Source organism: Physeter macrocephalus, chromosome 1 (genome assembly GCF_002837175.3).
Source record: "Physeter macrocephalus isolate SW-GA chromosome 1, ASM283717v5, whole genome shotgun sequence".
Lineage (NCBI taxonomy): Eukaryota > Metazoa > Chordata > Mammalia > Artiodactyla > Physeteridae > Physeter > Physeter macrocephalus.
Window position 1 is genome coordinate 26,415,507 of NC_041214.2, and position 17,552 is coordinate 26,433,058.

The 17,552-nt window shown below is 40.2% G+C and overlaps 1 protein-coding gene across 1 annotated transcript in view; it reads right to left on the minus strand.

The window, feature by feature from the left end:
* The window catches only part of ATP1B3 (ATPase Na+/K+ transporting subunit beta 3), a 48,804-nt gene extending 31,652 nt beyond the window's left edge, over window positions 1-17,152 (minus strand). Inside the window, exon 1 of the mRNA XM_024131830.3 lies at window positions 16,833-17,152. Within this exon, the coding sequence (XP_023987598.1) occupies window positions 16,833-16,941 (109 nt within the window). The 5' untranslated portion in view covers window positions 16,942-17,152. The remainder of the gene's footprint in view (window positions 1-16,832) is intronic.
* Between the last annotated feature and the right edge of the window lie 400 nt (window positions 17,153-17,552).

The window sequence follows — 17,552 nt, forward strand, 5'->3', positions numbered from 1 at the left end:
TCCATAGCCTTATATGCATTCACTAAAAAACCAGACTAACCAAAAAAGCCAGGTTTTAAATTCAAGACTAAAATAAATTCAAGGAAAGTAGGAGATTTAAGATACCAGCACAAGTTAATGGAAACAAATGCAAAAAAAAAATAATTAATTTTATCAATAAAACCAGTTTCCAACTAGTAAGCTCGAAAACAGATGAAATATATGATTTTTAAAGAAAATAAACAGATTCAAATCAGCAGTTCTTACAAGAAATAAACAGAGCTCTATCCCTAAAAGAGACACTATGCCCAAACGGCTTTAGTTAGTTCTCCCATTTTCAAGAAGTAGATTCTTTCTCTACACACAAGCTATGCTTTTTGTATGCTCCATAAGTTACCTAAATCTTTATAAGGCTAGCACTCTCCAGACACCAAAACTAAACAGACAGTACTCGTACAGATTTCACAAACTGATTTTATTTTAAACACTTACATAGAGCTTACATGCTATAGAGTGATAATGACACAGGAACAGAGATACAGATTAATAACAAAACACAACAATAATCAAGAAAGGATCCATATAAAATCCATGTAACAAAGCTGGCATTTCAAATCAGTGAGAAAATGATGGATTATTCAATATATTTTGGGATAAGTGATCAGGAACAGCCTATAAAAGAGTGTTAAATTTGTGATAATATTTATTTAAACAAGTACAATTTTTAAAATAAAAGAATTAAGTGACAAAAGACAGCAAAAAGATGAGCAGGTCGCTGTAAAGAAACGAAAACTGAGCAAACATAAGTTGCAATTATCAGAGATACTGCAAATTAAACCAACCACAACACCAGCATCCCATCAAACTGGCAAAAATTTTTAGAGAGTGATGATAACCAATGCTCAAAAAGTTGAAGGGAAACAGGTAATTTGATCCCTGCTGGTGGGGGTATACACTGGTACAGCTTTACTGGAGAACAATAAATTAATATAAAAATAAACATATACTATAAACTGGTGATTCCATTTCTCAGTGACTACCCTGGATAAATAGTTGCACACATGCACTGCAAAATTTGCAAGAGAAAAATTGGAAACAATCTAAATATTCATCACAAAGAAATATATATATATATCGGATATATAACCCTACACTATGGAATATTATGCAATGACTCAAAGGAATGAGATAAATAAATAGGGGTGGGGGAGAGAGAGAGAGAGACATGGAAACAGTCAAGACATATTAAGTGAAAAAAAGCAAGTTCTAGAACATAATTCTTCCTATTACTCATGTAAAAGTGGAAAGTTAATTATTCCTACATAGCCCATATATACTCATATACATACACACACACACACACACACATATATACATATACACATATATAAGTGTGTTGAAAAAGGACTGGTAGGAAAACTGATAAGCAATCATTATCTGTGGGAAAGACTGCGACTGGTAGAAGGCAGTGAAGAGAAACATGAATATATTCATGTATTCTTTTTTCTCCAACATCCAATTAGGAATATTTACAAATACACAGAAAAGTGAAAAGAAATGTAAGTGAACACGCATAAACCCCACCTAGATTCTACAGTAAAGTCTACTATATTTATCTCTTATCTATTCACCATCTTTTTTTTTAAGAATTTCAAGTTGCAGATGTCAGTACACTTAACCCCTAAACACTTCAACATGTATATTAACTAAAATTGAGGGAAAATTACATTCAGTGAAATACACCAATCTCCAAGGTACCATGACACAGCTGTTGAGAAATACATTCACCTCTACGATTCAAACAGCTGTGAAGATAGAGAACACTGCCACCACCCTATGAAGCTCTCAGGCCCTCCCAGCCAATCCCCATGACCTCCATCCTAGAGGCAAGCACCATTCTGGGCTTTTACCTGGCACAGGTAAGTACTGCTTGATTTAGAATTTCAAAGAAATGTAATTATATAGTATATTCTCTTTGGCAAAGCTTCTTTTCTGCTCAGCCTAATGTGGGATTCACTCATGCTTTGTGTTATCTGTAGTTTGCTCCTTTTTACTGTTGAGTAGTATTCCACCGTGTGGACACTGGTTTGTTTATCCATTCTACTGCCGGACACCTGGGCTCTTTCCAGTTTGGAGCTACTATGAATATTTTGTGTATTTTTGTGGGCATACGTTTTCATTTCTCTTGGGTAAACACCTACAACTGCTGGGGATCATGGGGTAAGTGTATATTTACTTTTACAGGAAATTGTTAGACCTTTATCCAGAGTGGATATACCACCCAAGTTTTAAAAAGTATGATAGGTAACAGTGGTTACCCAGGGAAGAGGCTGAGGATGACAGTGGACTTATCGACTTTTCACATCTGTACTATAAAAACTCAAATAATGAAGTTACTCTTGTTATATGAAAAACACAAAGCCAAGAGTACACATTCCATTTAAGACACACTCAGGTTTCCTGGATTAGCCTACACTGACCACTAACTAACTTCTAAAGCATAGGTCAGCAAATCATGGCTGCTGCCTGTTTTTGTAAATAGAATACTGAAACGCAGCTAGGCCACTGGTTTACATATTGTTTACGGCCGCTTTCAAGCTACTAACAGCAGAGTTGAGTAGTTGCAACACATACTATATTCCTGGCAAAGCCTAAAATATTATCTGGTCCTTTAAAGAAAAAGTTTGCAGCCTCCTGTTCAAAAGCATTTATATAGGCCTTGTTTTTCATTCCAATGTGACATCTGAAACTATCTCGTGCAACTTTACAGAGGAAACTAAGACCAAGAGATTTTTAATGACTTACCTAAGCTTAGATGGAGATGTGGAATGCTAATTCAGGTCTATATTCTGAGTCCTAGTCTGATCATCTTCTCAGTATACTGGTAAACTTCTAAGACTTATCAAGCAAAAATACATAGGCCCACAGGCTCACTTTGACTACTATGCCCTATCTGGAAACTTCAATGAATTAGAAATTTAGTGGAACAGAATCATGGTGAGCTGAGGGGAATGATGAACAAGTTTCTCCACAAACAAGACTTTCATAGTGCGGAGCTATACCAATTAATCAAAATACTCTCAACTTTAGCCCAATGACCGGGTGAATCACAAGTGGAAACTGACTAAATGACAATTTATTCATCAAAAAAACAGTAAGTGCTTACTATGTGCTAGATGCTGTAAGGACATAAAATGCACCTGTGATTCCTGCTCTGTGAGAACATCCGGCTAGTGGGAGCAATGTATACAAACAACTCTAATCGAGGACACAAAATTTTTAGGTGTTACAGATGATAAATGTATTATTTTCACCTGGGCAAGTCCGAGAAGGCTTATGGCAGAGGGCACTAGATCTATGAAGCAGGGGAGAATTTATGATGCAGAGAATGAAGGGTACGGGAGAGGGAATGAGTAGGGCATTCTAGACCAAGGGGCCTTAGACACACCCATTTGGCTATGACATGTGGTATACGGGGAGCAGGGTGTAAAATGACAGACTATATAAGGTTGGAAATGTAGTTCTAAGCCAATATGTAATATAGCCGGAATACCAGGCTCTCTGGAACTGATTTAAACCTTCTGAAAGCAGTGGGGATCCCAACAGCTTTGGGGTACAGGGAGTAGCTTGACCAAAGCTGCAGCCTTAGAAATAATCTGATAGCAGTGAAGTTACACTGGTTTTGGTCACAATGATTCCAACTGATTCCTTGGATCTTTCTGGGGCTACACCAGAAGAGCCCAACTTCCTCAGTCAACAACACTACACTTTTTATAAGCAGCAGATAAAAGTTGGAAAGCCAGTGGTCTCTTTAAACTAGGACCAATTTTGAAAGAAATTTACAAAAGATCTTCATCTGGTGCTTTTAGTTTTTTAATCAAAGAATTTACAAGAAAAGGCACTACCAGATCCTGAAAAAGTGGGGCAGGGTTGGTGGGAATATTGAGGGCTCTGCAATGTGCAACAGGTGGTTAGCATTATGAAGTTAGGAAAAACAAGCACCCTGGGATCCCTCTGAATGCCTGTTTTCACAAGATACTGGAGGGTGGGGTGAGGTGGGGCAGTGGTGAGTAGGTCAGAGAAAATTAATTCCTGAATTAACTGTAGCAGTGGTAATGAGGGTGTGGGTCACCAAGAGATTCAAGAGATGTTATGGAAGTACAATTGGCATGGTTTGGCCAGGTTCAAAGCCCAGATGACAGAAATGGTAGTGACAGTCTTCAAAAATTGCAAATACAGAAGCAACTCACAACTTCAGTGGAGGAAGGGGAAAGAGATCTGTTTATCAGTTGATAAACAGGGTACTGGAGTTGTCTAAGCCTCACTCTCAGGTTTATGGGATATGCAAGAAGCAACTGGAATCTCAGAGAGATGTTAACCAAGAAGTAAAATTTGTCAGTAATCTTTGCAATTGTTTTATGAGATGAAGAAGATGAAGAGAAAACAAGGCCAAAGACAGCACCTGGGAAATCTACATCTAGGAAACAAGTGAACCGGGAAAGGAATGGCTACAGAAGTATGGAGTAGGGGTAAGGGTCACTTTTACGGACCAGATACTGCCCACTGGCGAGAAACCATCTAAAGAAAAGTACCTCATGCTGTGGACAAGAGTCAATTCCTTACCATGGCATCAGCAAAATACTAGGAGGAAGTCATAAATAAGAGCCAGCTCCACCAATGACTCAGTAACAAAGTTTAAACAGATATGGGGAGGTTGTTAAGTTAGGGAATTCTTTTTAAAAATATTATTAGTTAAATAGCACCCTGTAGGGAGAGGATGACACTATTAAATAAACCCCCAGTAAATCTGAGAGCAGGTAAGTTTAAAAAGAAAAAAAAAATCTTTATGAAGTTCTCCTAAGAGCCATATAAGAAGCAGAATACACCAATAAAGCAGGACACAGGAGGCCTGGATAATTACCCTGGTTCTGTTATCCTAATCAGATGCACGACCCAGGCATGTCAAACTCAGCTGAGTCTCCCGCGAGAAAGTTAAGTGGAAGCTTTTTCTGAACACTGAACTATGAAAACCATCACTGCTGTAGCAAAAAGGAAAAAAAAAAAAGGAAAATGCCCAAACACTGGGTGAACCATTATGCTATGATACACCAAAACCATCAAAGACATTAAAAACAATGTTGCAGAAGACTAATTATATTTAATTAGACTGGGAACATTTCATAATACTGTTCATTCATTCAACCAATTTTTATTACATTCCCACTAAGTGCCGGGAAACAGGCTAGGTGTTAGGGAATTCAAGACGGGTAAGATGTGAATAAGAAGCTTATGTCTAATAAGCGGGCAACAACAATACTGTTGAAGTCATAAATACCATACTAGAAAAAGGTATCACAGAATAACACTGGAGCACTTGACCCAGTCTCGAGGCAAAGAATGGTTCTAAAATGTTTACCAGAGATCAGGCCATCACAGCTGACATCTGAGTAGCCAGGCCAAGTTGAAGGAAGGAGAGGCTCAGAAGCTAGGAAACAGGCCCAAAAGCGGTGGGAGAGAACTATGTGAAACAGCAGAGATGACAGGAGAGAAATATGCCAACCAGACTGCAAAGAGTCTCCACGTCATGCTAAGGAGCCCCGAGGGCAACAGAGTTACACGAAGAGGTGCCCATGAAACATCCAACTGAAGATTTCTGACAGTCATTTGGTAATAAGAATACAAAAAAGTCTTAGGGACTAGAAATGCAGATTTGGGGGTCTGAAATGGAAATAATAACTAAAGCCACCAGAACATGTAAGTTCTAGCAGGACGTGTGGACAGTCCCCACAGAGGTGATGGAGAGGGCCAGGGATACCCCAACAGAAAGTGGCAGAGGAATAAAAAACATTCCCCTTAAACATTAAGTGATCAAACTAGGTATATCTAACTGTGTATTTTCAAATTTTATTTATACATTTGAAAAAACTTTATACATAGGAAAATGTTAATAGTGGTTACTCTGTGTGATTAAAGATGACAGGTTTTACTTCAAAATCAATGTAATTAATGCATAATTAGAACATAATAAATGTATCTTCCAAAGTTAATTTTTTTCTTCCTCCTATTACACAATTCCTTTTTTTTAAATGCTAGGTTAGTAGAGGTTTAACCATAATGGAAATGCTGGAAGTCGGAAGGGGGAGGGGAAGGGGAACTGATATCTCCTAAGATTAACCTTCACTTTTTAAAAATTATTGTACATGTGATTTTTTTTCCTGCTCATACATGTGTGCTGCCCATGTACTCTTGGCATATTTCAATAAAAGTGTTTGGAACATAAAAGCGTTAAATTCAAGACTAAAATAAATTCAAGGAAAGTAGGAGATTTAAGATACCAGCACAAGTTAATGGAAACAAATGCAAAAAAAAAATAATTAATTTTATCAATAAAACCAGTTTCCAACTAGTAAGCTCGAAAACAGATGAAATATATGATTTTTAAAGAAAATAAACAGATTCAAATCAGCAGTTCTTACAAGAAATAAACAGAGCTCTATCCCTAAAAGAGACACTATGCCCAAACGGCTTTAGTTAGTTCTCCCATTTTCAAGAAGTAGATTCTTTCTCTACACACAAGCTATGCTTTTTGTATGCTCCATAAGTTACCTAAATCTTTATAAGGCTAGCACTCTCCAGACACCAAAACTAAACAGACAGTACTCGTACAGATTTCACAAACTGATTTTATTTTAAACACTTACATAGAGCTTACATGCTATAGAGTGATAATGACACAGGAACAGAGATACAGATTAATAACAAAACACAACAATAATCAAGAAAGGATCCATATAAAATCCATGTAACAAAGCTGGCATTTCAAATCAGTGAGAAAATGATGGATTATTCAATATATTTTGGGATAAGTGATCAGGAACAGCCTATAAAAGAGTGTTAAATTTGTGATAATATTTATTTAAACAAGTACAATTTTTAAAATAAAAGAATTAAGTGACAAAAGACAGCAAAAAGATGAGCAGGTCGCTGTAAAGAAACGAAAACTGAGCAAACATAAGTTGCAATTATCAGAGATACTGCAAATTAAACCAACCACAACACCAGCATCCCATCAAACTGGCAAAAATTTTTAGAGAGTGATGATAACCAATGCTCAAAAAGTTGAAGGGAAACAGGTAATTTGATCCCTGCTGGTGGGGGTATACACTGGTACAGCTTTACTGGAGAACAATAAATTAATATAAAAATAAACATATACTATAAACTGGTGATTCCATTTCTCAGTGACTACCCTGGATAAATAGTTGCACACATGCACTGCAAAATTTGCAAGAGAAAAATTGGAAACAATCTAAATATTCATCACAAAGAAATATATATATATATCGGATATATAACCCTACACTATGGAATATTATGCAATGACTCAAAGGAATGAGATAAATAAATAGGGGTGGGGGAGAGAGAGAGAGAGACATGGAAACAGTCAAGACATATTAAGTGAAAAAAAGCAAGTTCTAGAACATAATTCTTCCTATTACTCATGTAAAAGTGGAAAGTTAATTATTCCTACATAGCCCATATATACTCATATACATACACACACACACACACACACATATATACATATACACATATATAAGTGTGTTGAAAAAGGACTGGTAGGAAAACTGATAAGCAATCATTATCTGTGGGAAAGACTGCGACTGGTAGAAGGCAGTGAAGAGAAACATGAATATATTCATGTATTCTTTTTTCTCCAACATCCAATTAGGAATATTTACAAATACACAGAAAAGTGAAAAGAAATGTAAGTGAACACGCATAAACCCCACCTAGATTCTACAGTAAAGTCTACTATATTTATCTCTTATCTATTCACCATCTTTTTTTTTAAGAATTTCAAGTTGCAGATGTCAGTACACTTAACCCCTAAACACTTCAACATGTATATTAACTAAAATTGAGGGAAAATTACATTCAGTGAAATACACCAATCTCCAAGGTACCATGACACAGCTGTTGAGAAATACATTCACCTCTACGATTCAAACAGCTGTGAAGATAGAGAACACTGCCACCACCCTATGAAGCTCTCAGGCCCTCCCAGCCAATCCCCATGACCTCCATCCTAGAGGCAAGCACCATTCTGGGCTTTTACCTGGCACAGGTAAGTACTGCTTGATTTAGAATTTCAAAGAAATGTAATTATATAGTATATTCTCTTTGGCAAAGCTTCTTTTCTGCTCAGCCTAATGTGGGATTCACTCATGCTTTGTGTTATCTGTAGTTTGCTCCTTTTTACTGTTGAGTAGTATTCCACCGTGTGGACACTGGTTTGTTTATCCATTCTACTGCCGGACACCTGGGCTCTTTCCAGTTTGGAGCTACTATGAATATTTTGTGTATTTTTGTGGGCATACGTTTTCATTTCTCTTGGGTAAACACCTACAACTGCTGGGGATCATGGGGTAAGTGTATATTTACTTTTACAGGAAATTGTTAGACCTTTATCCAGAGTGGATATACCACCCAAGTTTTAAAAAGTATGATAGGTAACAGTGGTTACCCAGGGAAGAGGCTGAGGATGACAGTGGACTTATCGACTTTTCACATCTGTACTATAAAAACTCAAATAATGAAGTTACTCTTGTTATATGAAAAACACAAAGCCAAGAGTACACATTCCATTTAAGACACACTCAGGTTTCCTGGATTAGCCTACACTGACCACTAACTAACTTCTAAAGCATAGGTCAGCAAATCATGGCTGCTGCCTGTTTTTGTAAATAGAATACTGAAACGCAGCTAGGCCACTGGTTTACATATTGTTTACGGCCGCTTTCAAGCTACTAACAGCAGAGTTGAGTAGTTGCAACACATACTATATTCCTGGCAAAGCCTAAAATATTATCTGGTCCTTTAAAGAAAAAGTTTGCAGCCTCCTGTTCAAAAGCATTTATATAGGCCTTGTTTTTCATTCCAATGTGACATCTGAAACTATCTCGTGCAACTTTACAGAGGAAACTAAGACCAAGAGATTTTTAATGACTTACCTAAGCTTAGATGGAGATGTGGAATGCTAATTCAGGTCTATATTCTGAGTCCTAGTCTGATCATCTTCTCAGTATACTGGTAAACTTCTAAGACTTATCAAGCAAAAATACATAGGCCCACAGGCTCACTTTGACTACTATGCCCTATCTGGAAACTTCAATGAATTAGAAATTTAGTGGAACAGAATCATGGTGAGCTGAGGGGAATGATGAACAAGTTTCTCCACAAACAAGACTTTCATAGTGCGGAGCTATACCAATTAATCAAAATACTCTCAACTTTAGCCCAATGACCGGGTGAATCACAAGTGGAAACTGACTAAATGACAATTTATTCATCAAAAAAACAGTAAGTGCTTACTATGTGCTAGATGCTGTAAGGACATAAAATGCACCTGTGATTCCTGCTCTGTGAGAACATCCGGCTAGTGGGAGCAATGTATACAAACAACTCTAATCGAGGACACAAAATTTTTAGGTGTTACAGATGATAAATGTATTATTTTCACCTGGGCAAGTCCGAGAAGGCTTATGGCAGAGGGCACTAGATCTATGAAGCAGGGGAGAATTTATGATGCAGAGAATGAAGGGTACGGGAGAGGGAATGAGTAGGGCATTCTAGACCAAGGGGCCTTAGACACACCCATTTGGCTATGACATGTGGTATACGGGGAGCAGGGTGTAAAATGACAGACTATATAAGGTTGGAAATGTAGTTCTAAGCCAATATGTAATATAGCCGGAATACCAGGCTCTCTGGAACTGATTTAAACCTTCTGAAAGCAGTGGGGATCCCAACAGCTTTGGGGTACAGGGAGTAGCGTGACCAAAGGTGCAGCCTTAGAAATAATCTGATAGCAGTGAAGTTACACTGGTTTTGGTCACAATGATTCCAACTGATTCCTTGGATCTTTCTGGGGCTACACCAGAAGAGCCCAACTTCCTCAGTCAACAACACTACACTTTTTATAAGCAGCAGATAAAAGTTGGAAAGCCAGTGGTCTCTTTAAACTAGGACCAATTTTGAAAGAAATTTACAAAAGATCTTCATCTGGTGCTTTTAGTTTTTTAATCAAAGAATTTACAAGAAAAGGCACTACCAGATCCTGAAAAAGTGGGGCAGGGTTGGTGGGAATATTGAGGGCTCTGCAATGTGCAACAGGTGGTTAGCATTATGAAGTTAGGAAAAACAAGCACCCTGGGATCCCTCTGAATGCCTGTTTTCACAAGATACTGGAGGGTGGGGTGAGGTGGGGCAGTGGTGAGTAGGTCAGAGAAAATTAATTCCTGAATTAACTGTAGCAGTGGTAATGAGGGTGTGGGTCACCAAGAGATTCAAGAGATGTTATGGAAGTACAATTGGCATGGTTTGGCCAGGTTCAAAGCCCAGATGACAGAAATGGTAGTGACAGTCTTCAAAAATTGCAAATACAGAAGCAACTCACAACTTCAGTGGAGGAAGGGGAAAGAGATCTGTTTATCAGTTGATAAACAGGGTACTGGAGTTGTCTAAGCCTCACTCTCAGGTTTATGGGATATGCAAGAAGCAACTGGAATCTCAGAGAGATGTTAACCAAGAAGTAAAATTTGTCAGTAATCTTTGCAATTGTTTTATGAGATGAAGAAGATGAAGAGAAAACAAGGCCAAAGACAGCACCTGGGAAATCTACATCTAGGAAACAAGTGAACCGGGAAAGGAATGGCTACAGAAGTATGGAGTAGGGGTAAGGGTCACTTTTACGGACCAGATACTGCCCACTGGCGAGAAACCATCTAAAGAAAAGTACCTCATGCTGTGGACAAGAGTCAATTCCTTACCATGGCATCAGCAAAATACTAGGAGGAAGTCATAAATAAGAGCCAGCTCCACCAATGACTCAGTAACAAAGTTTAAACAGATATGGGGAGGTTGTTAAGTTAGGGAATTCTTTTTAAAAATATTATTAGTTAAATAGCACCCTGTAGGGAGAGGATGACACTATTAAATAAACCCCCAGTAAATCTGAGAGCAGGTAAGTTTAAAAAGAAAAAAAAAATCTTTATGAAGTTCTCCTAAGAGCCATATAAGAAGCAGAATACACCAATAAAGCAGGACACAGGAGGCCTGGATAATTACCCTGGTTCTGTTATCCTAATCAGATGCACGACCCAGGCATGTCAAACTCAGCTGAGTCTCCCGCGAGAAAGTTAAGTGGAAGCTTTTTCTGAACACTGAACTATGAAAACCATCACTGCTGTAGCAAAAAGGAAAAAAAAAAAAGGAAAATGCCCAAACACTGGGTGAACCATTATGCTATGATACACCAAAACCATCAAAGACATTAAAAACAATGTTGCAGAAGACTAATTATATTTAATTAGACTGGGAACATTTCATAATACTGTTCATTCATTCAACCAATTTTTACTACATTCCCACTAAGTGCCGGGAAACAGGCTAGGTGTTAGGGAATTCAAGACGGGTAAGATGTGAATAAGAAGCTTATGTCTAATAAGCGGGCAACAACAATACTGTTGAAGTCATAAATACCATACTAGAAAAAGGTATCACAGAATAACACTGGAGCACTTGACCCAGTCTCGAGGCAAAGAATGGTTCTAAAATGTTTACCAGAGATCAGGCCATCACAGCTGACATCTGAGTAGCCAGGCCAAGTTGAAGGAAGGAGAGGCTCAGAAGCTAGGAAACAGGCCCAAAAGCGGTGGGAGAGAACTATGTGAAACAGCAGAGATGACAGGAGAGAAATATGCCAACCAGACTGCAAAGAGTCTCCACGTCATGCTAAGGAGCCCCGAGGGCAACAGAGTTACACGAAGAGGTGCCCATGAAACATCCAACTGAAGATTTCTGACAGGCATTTGGTAATAAGAATACAAAAAAGTCTTAGGGACTAGAAATGCAGATTTGGGGGTCTCAAATGGAAATAATAACTAAAGCCACCAGAACATGTAAGTTCTAGCAGGACGTGTGGACAGTCCCCACAGAGGTGATGGAGAGGGCCAGGGATACCCCAACAGAAAGTGGCAGAGGAATAAAAAACATTCCCCTTAAACATTAAGTGATCAAACTAGGTATATCTAACTGTGTATTTTCAAATTTTATTTATACATTTGAAAAAACTTTATACATAGGAAAATGTTAATAGTGGTTACTCTGTGTGATTAAACATGACAGGTTTTACTTCAAAATCAATGTAATTAATGCATAATTAGAACATAATAAATGTATCATTAATGCATAATTAGAACAAAATAAATGTATATTCCAAAGTTAATTTTTTTTTTTCCTCCTATTACACAATTCCTTTTTTTTAAATGCTAGGTTAGTAGAGGTTTAACCATAATGGAAATGCTGGAAGTCGGAAGGGGGAGGGGAAGGGGAACTGATATCTCCTAAGATTAACCTTCACTTTTTAAAAATTATTGTACATGTGATTTTTTTTCCTGCTCATACATGTATGCTGCCCATGTACTCTTGGCATATTTCAATAAAAGTGTTTGGAACATAAAAGCGTTAAACGGTCCTTAATCAAACACGATGATAAATCACAGTAAAGTTGTTACTAAGGACAGAAGCGTTTTTAAACTTCTTTTAATACAACTAAATTAATTCTAAAAATATAAATTCAAAAGTCAATTTCAAAGAAATGGAATTACTTCGGGGGTGAGGGGAGGCTGCTCTTTAACACAGTAAAGCACATACTACTGTAATTACAAAGGTATCTGGACCATCACACACACACTTGCCCCCTCCTTCCCTTCCACTAGCAGTCCAGAAGTGCTGCCTCCTGCTGGGGGACAGCTGGTTAGCCTCAGCTGCTGCCGCTGCCACACCCACCACTGCCCTTCATTTATAGCCTGCATACAGGGTAAGGCAAGTCCTGTTACTTTCCCAACAGTGCAAATTTTTGTAAAGCTTCTTTAATATGTCACTCCATAGGACAAAGAATACCTTACAAAACTGGGAAAATAAACACTGTACTTGCCTTCTCCCCTACAGTCAGACACCCAAGATGGGATGGAGCCTGATCTCCAAAGCAGAGCATTTACTGAGTCATAACCCAGAATGGGAGCAGGTGACTGAAAAAACAGCACTTCATGGACCTATAATAAAAGAGAAGCACATGAACAAAATGTAGATATTAGTAGTTTTGGTCCAGAATCCTGACCCTGCTTGGAATAAGTAACCTGAGTTTTAGGTCCATGTTAAAATAAAGTATTTATTGACAGATAACCTTAAGATAATGAACTCCAAAGAAGCCCACAAGCAGATGTCATTAAATGACATCACATCATGTTTAAAAAAAAGAAAAAAAGCTCTGTCCTTGGAGAGTCTGAAGCCAAGGATTCTATCACTAGCTGAGTAAGTGAATTCTGACAGATCAGATCTGTGGGTTCAATTTTCTCATGTATGAAAATGAGGGCACAGGGCTAGATTAATGGCTTTCAAGCTTTCCTTGATTGTGAGCCCCAGTAAGAAACACATTTTACATCAGGGTATCTGAATATCCAAAATACAAAAAGTTTCATAGAATGACATTTTCCCTTAGAGTAAATTAATTAGGCAGAAGAAACTTTGATAATTTTTCTGTTCTAGTTCATTATTTTTAAAAATGTTAACTGTAACACATGGTCCACTGTTTACAATTAAATAACACTAGATGATCTTTGAGCTGCCTTTTACTCTAATTGTACGTAATGCATTTAGGTTTAATATCTGCAAAATAGCCACAAGGTGCTAAATTTTCTTTGTTCTGTGTTTTCATAAAAGGCAACTACTTATTCCTGATGCGTCCTTACTGTCCAGTTTGAGAAAACAGCTCTCAGGAACACTATGATCACCTACATGGTGTGCGTTAGAAAGCTGTGAAAATGGAATGAGGTAAGTACATGTATATAAGCATTTTGAAACTGCTGTAACCAAGTGTAACATATTAGCCAAATATACAAGAAGCTAATCAAATTCTTCACATAGCTGTTTTAAATAAGGCAATGAGATGAAATATGTAGTATTTTCACTTTATCCCCAAGGTAAACTGCAAAATTGCTTTTTAAGCATGTGTTTTTAATATATATAACGCACTTGGAGAGGAACCTCAGATTACATGGGACAAATGTACTAAAGACTTGAATGTAAAAAATAAAATCAGGAAACATCTTAAACGAATGTCTTTATAGAATCCTTGAGGTAGAGAAAGGTTTTCTCTATATGCCAGCAGCCCAGCAAATTTACCTAGGTCAAAAATAGATGTAATAATCCCCCCTCCCCCACCGCCATTAATTTCAAAAGCGACAAAAAGAAAAAATTTGCACAAATGAGGTTTAAAAAAAAGCCTATAACATGTTTTCAGAATATAAAACGTACATAATATTATCCACAACCCAGAAATTCCACCAGTAGAAACATATCTCAAGGAAATAAATGTGCAAAACTGTACAAGGATGAAGGGAATGGGAGGAGGAGGACCAAGACATACAACAATGCACTGGTTAAAACAAACCAGGAGTTACTCCTCTTACCCTGGGTATCTCCCACGTATACATACGGTACACATTAGTAAACTTAAAAAAAAAAAAAATCCCAGTACGTCTAACTATACAATGGAACACTAGCCAGCTATTAAAAGTGGTGATATAGGTCTTTATTTATTAACATGGGAAGATGCCCACAATATACTCAAAAGATTATAAAGCAACACTTACGGTTAATAATAACATTATACACATTTTTTAAGTCTGCCCAGACATATACCAAAATATGAATAGCGGACATCTCTGGGGTGATGAGATCAGGCAGCTCACTCACACACTGCCTTTCTGAGAACTACAAGAAGATATGCTTTCTCCAGGCAGACCCCATGCTCTAGGGTACACAGCCCAGTGAGCTGAGTATGGATTTCAGCCTCCAGGCACCACTCCTCCACATTTCCCTGGAGTGAGTGCCCTTATATTGTGATAGGATTATGGATAGCTTTCACCTATTTATGCCATTCTCCGCTGGCTTACTAGTATTACAATAAACCCAGAAATTTACTATTTGTTGATATTTACGATTTTGAAAAAAAGGTCTTGCCTTAATCCTTCCAAAACTAATGCCAACTTTACGTGCACTACTCCCCACTGCCCTGACATGAGGCCGCATACTCTATGATAATTTGTGCGTGTTATCTATTTAAATGCACGTACCAAATAAAATCTCCACCCCAAAAGCAGATAATACAGAGGTTAGATAAGGAGCACAACCTGCTCTAATGACTAAGAAATGTCATTCTAACACAAAGTGCAGATACTTATTACTGGACATGAGAAGGCACTGAGAAAGGTAGTCTACACAAATTAACCCCTCTCTACCACTCAAAAATTCCTTCAGCAGAAAGTGAGTACACTCTAGAAACAATAATAACTGTTTACAGTTTTTTCCCCTATTTAATTCCAGATGCAAGATCTATTTCCTCATCACATTAGTGGGTTCCCCACAGACAGCCATTCGAATAAAAATCGTGAGTGATTACCATGCAGTTAGGCAAGGCGTCTGTAAAATAATACCACCGCTGGACTAGGATTAAAGGACAACTGGTTCTTTTCTTGGCTCTTTGGAATATGTAATTTTACACAAAGCAAAAACGCAACCTCTCTGGGGCTCATTTTTCTCGTCTCTAAAGCAGGGTTTGGGCTAAAAAACCTCCAAGGCCCCTTTCAGCTTGTGATAGGACTAGAAACCGCCTTTCCACTCTGGAGGAACCGATTTCAAGCAGCAGCCAGTCTGTTTTCTAAGTCAGAGCAAATTTACTCTCTTCGTGCTTTTCTTGACAATGTCATGCCCAAATAGTTCTCAACTCTAGAAATATTCTCACTCAGAAAAAATGGTCTGTCATGACCAACTAACAAAATATTTTTCAAAAGGAAAGTAAAAATAGTTTACTTAAGTGTAAAGGGGGGAGGAGGAAAAGCACTAGTCCTTGTTCAGACATTAACATAATTTTTCCAAAAAAAAAAAAGAGTCACTCTAAAGCAGCACCACACTGGCGGATGGTTTAAATATTTCTTTTAAAACAAAGAACCCATGCAGAGGAAAACTGCTAGCAAATGCAATCATCACACGTTTTGAAGGCACAGGAAAAAAACTGTGTCATTCAGACCGGATTTACTTTCCCCCAATGAAACACGTTGGTAAGAAAACCTGTGTCATTAAAAAGGAATTAGAGAGAAAGCAACCTTTTAAAGGGTCTTTTCACTGCCCAAACTCAAGTGCACTTTCGTGTACCGTGTACTTGTGTGCTTAAAACATGCGTGCAGACCACACACTTAACACTCACACTCTTCCGACCTGCTGGGGTGGCAGCGTGGACGAGTCACAAGATAGCGGCGGGAGTGGAAATTTCCTCTCCCCGGGCGTGGGGCAAGGTCGGGCTTCCCCAAACCGCTCGACGCCGCTGGCCGCCTCCGCCAGGGCCTCTCCGGGCCGGCGCGCTCCGTACAAAGGAGGCCGGGCGCTCGGCCCCCACGCGCTCGGGGTTCGGGCCAGGGGTTACCGGTTTCCGGCGCCGCAGGCCCGGGCAGCACGTGCGCCCCGCTCCCGGCAGGGAGGAAGGAACCGGCGCGGCCCGGCGGCGGCTGCCAGCGGGCCCCGCAGCCTCCCTCGCCCGCCGCCGACCCCGCGAGAAATGAATGGGGCCGCGCTGCTCCTCCGGCGCCGCCGCCCGCGTTCAAGTCTGGCGGCCGCGGCGGCTCCCGGGGCCCCCATGCGGGGAACCGCCTCCCGCCCTCCCTTCCCACCCGACCCCGCCCGGCGCCCCCCGGACCGCGGCCGGCCCCGGCGCCCAACCGCCGCCCGCTCACCCCAGCTCTTGGCGGTGCGCCCCAGGAACTCTCCGGTGGTCGGGTTGTAGATGAAGAGCTTCCACTCGGCCAGGCTCTGGTTGAAGGACTTCTTCTCTTGCTTCGTCATGGTGTGTGTGTGCGGACGTCGAGGGGAGCGGCGGCCGCGGGGGTGGAAGCGGCGAGGAGCGCAGAGGCGCGTCCGGGCTCGAGCGGCGCAGCCCGGCGACGGCAGCAGAGGGCGGGACGGCCTAGAAAACCTCCTCTCTGTGGTGAGCGCTCGACCCGACTGCGCTGCGCCGCGCTGAGCCGGGCCGCAGCTCCGGCAGCGGGAGCCTGACGTCTCCGCCCTCCGCAGCCAATCCCCGCGCCGTTCAGGCCCCGCCGCCGCCGCTACAGCCTCCCGCCGGCGGCGGGGCGCAGCCGGACGCTGTGAAGACGCCCCGCCCACGGCCACGGCCCCGCTCCGTGGTACCCGGCTTGGCTCCGGGAAGCTCGGCGCTCCCTCTTCCCGGCCAGAAGAAGCAAAAACTACGCATAACAACTTAAAAAATCATGAGAGCTTAATAAGAAGCAGATTTATTATGACAAGAAAAAGATGAGCATCCCTAACCCGCTGGTTTTTCAGAAGGAGAACTCTGGGGAGATGCTGCGGGCAACCGGGATCCGGAGTCCCCTCGCTTCGTAGCCTGCGGCGGCGCGGGGCTAACGGAGAGCGGAAACGACTCCAGTCCACCGAGG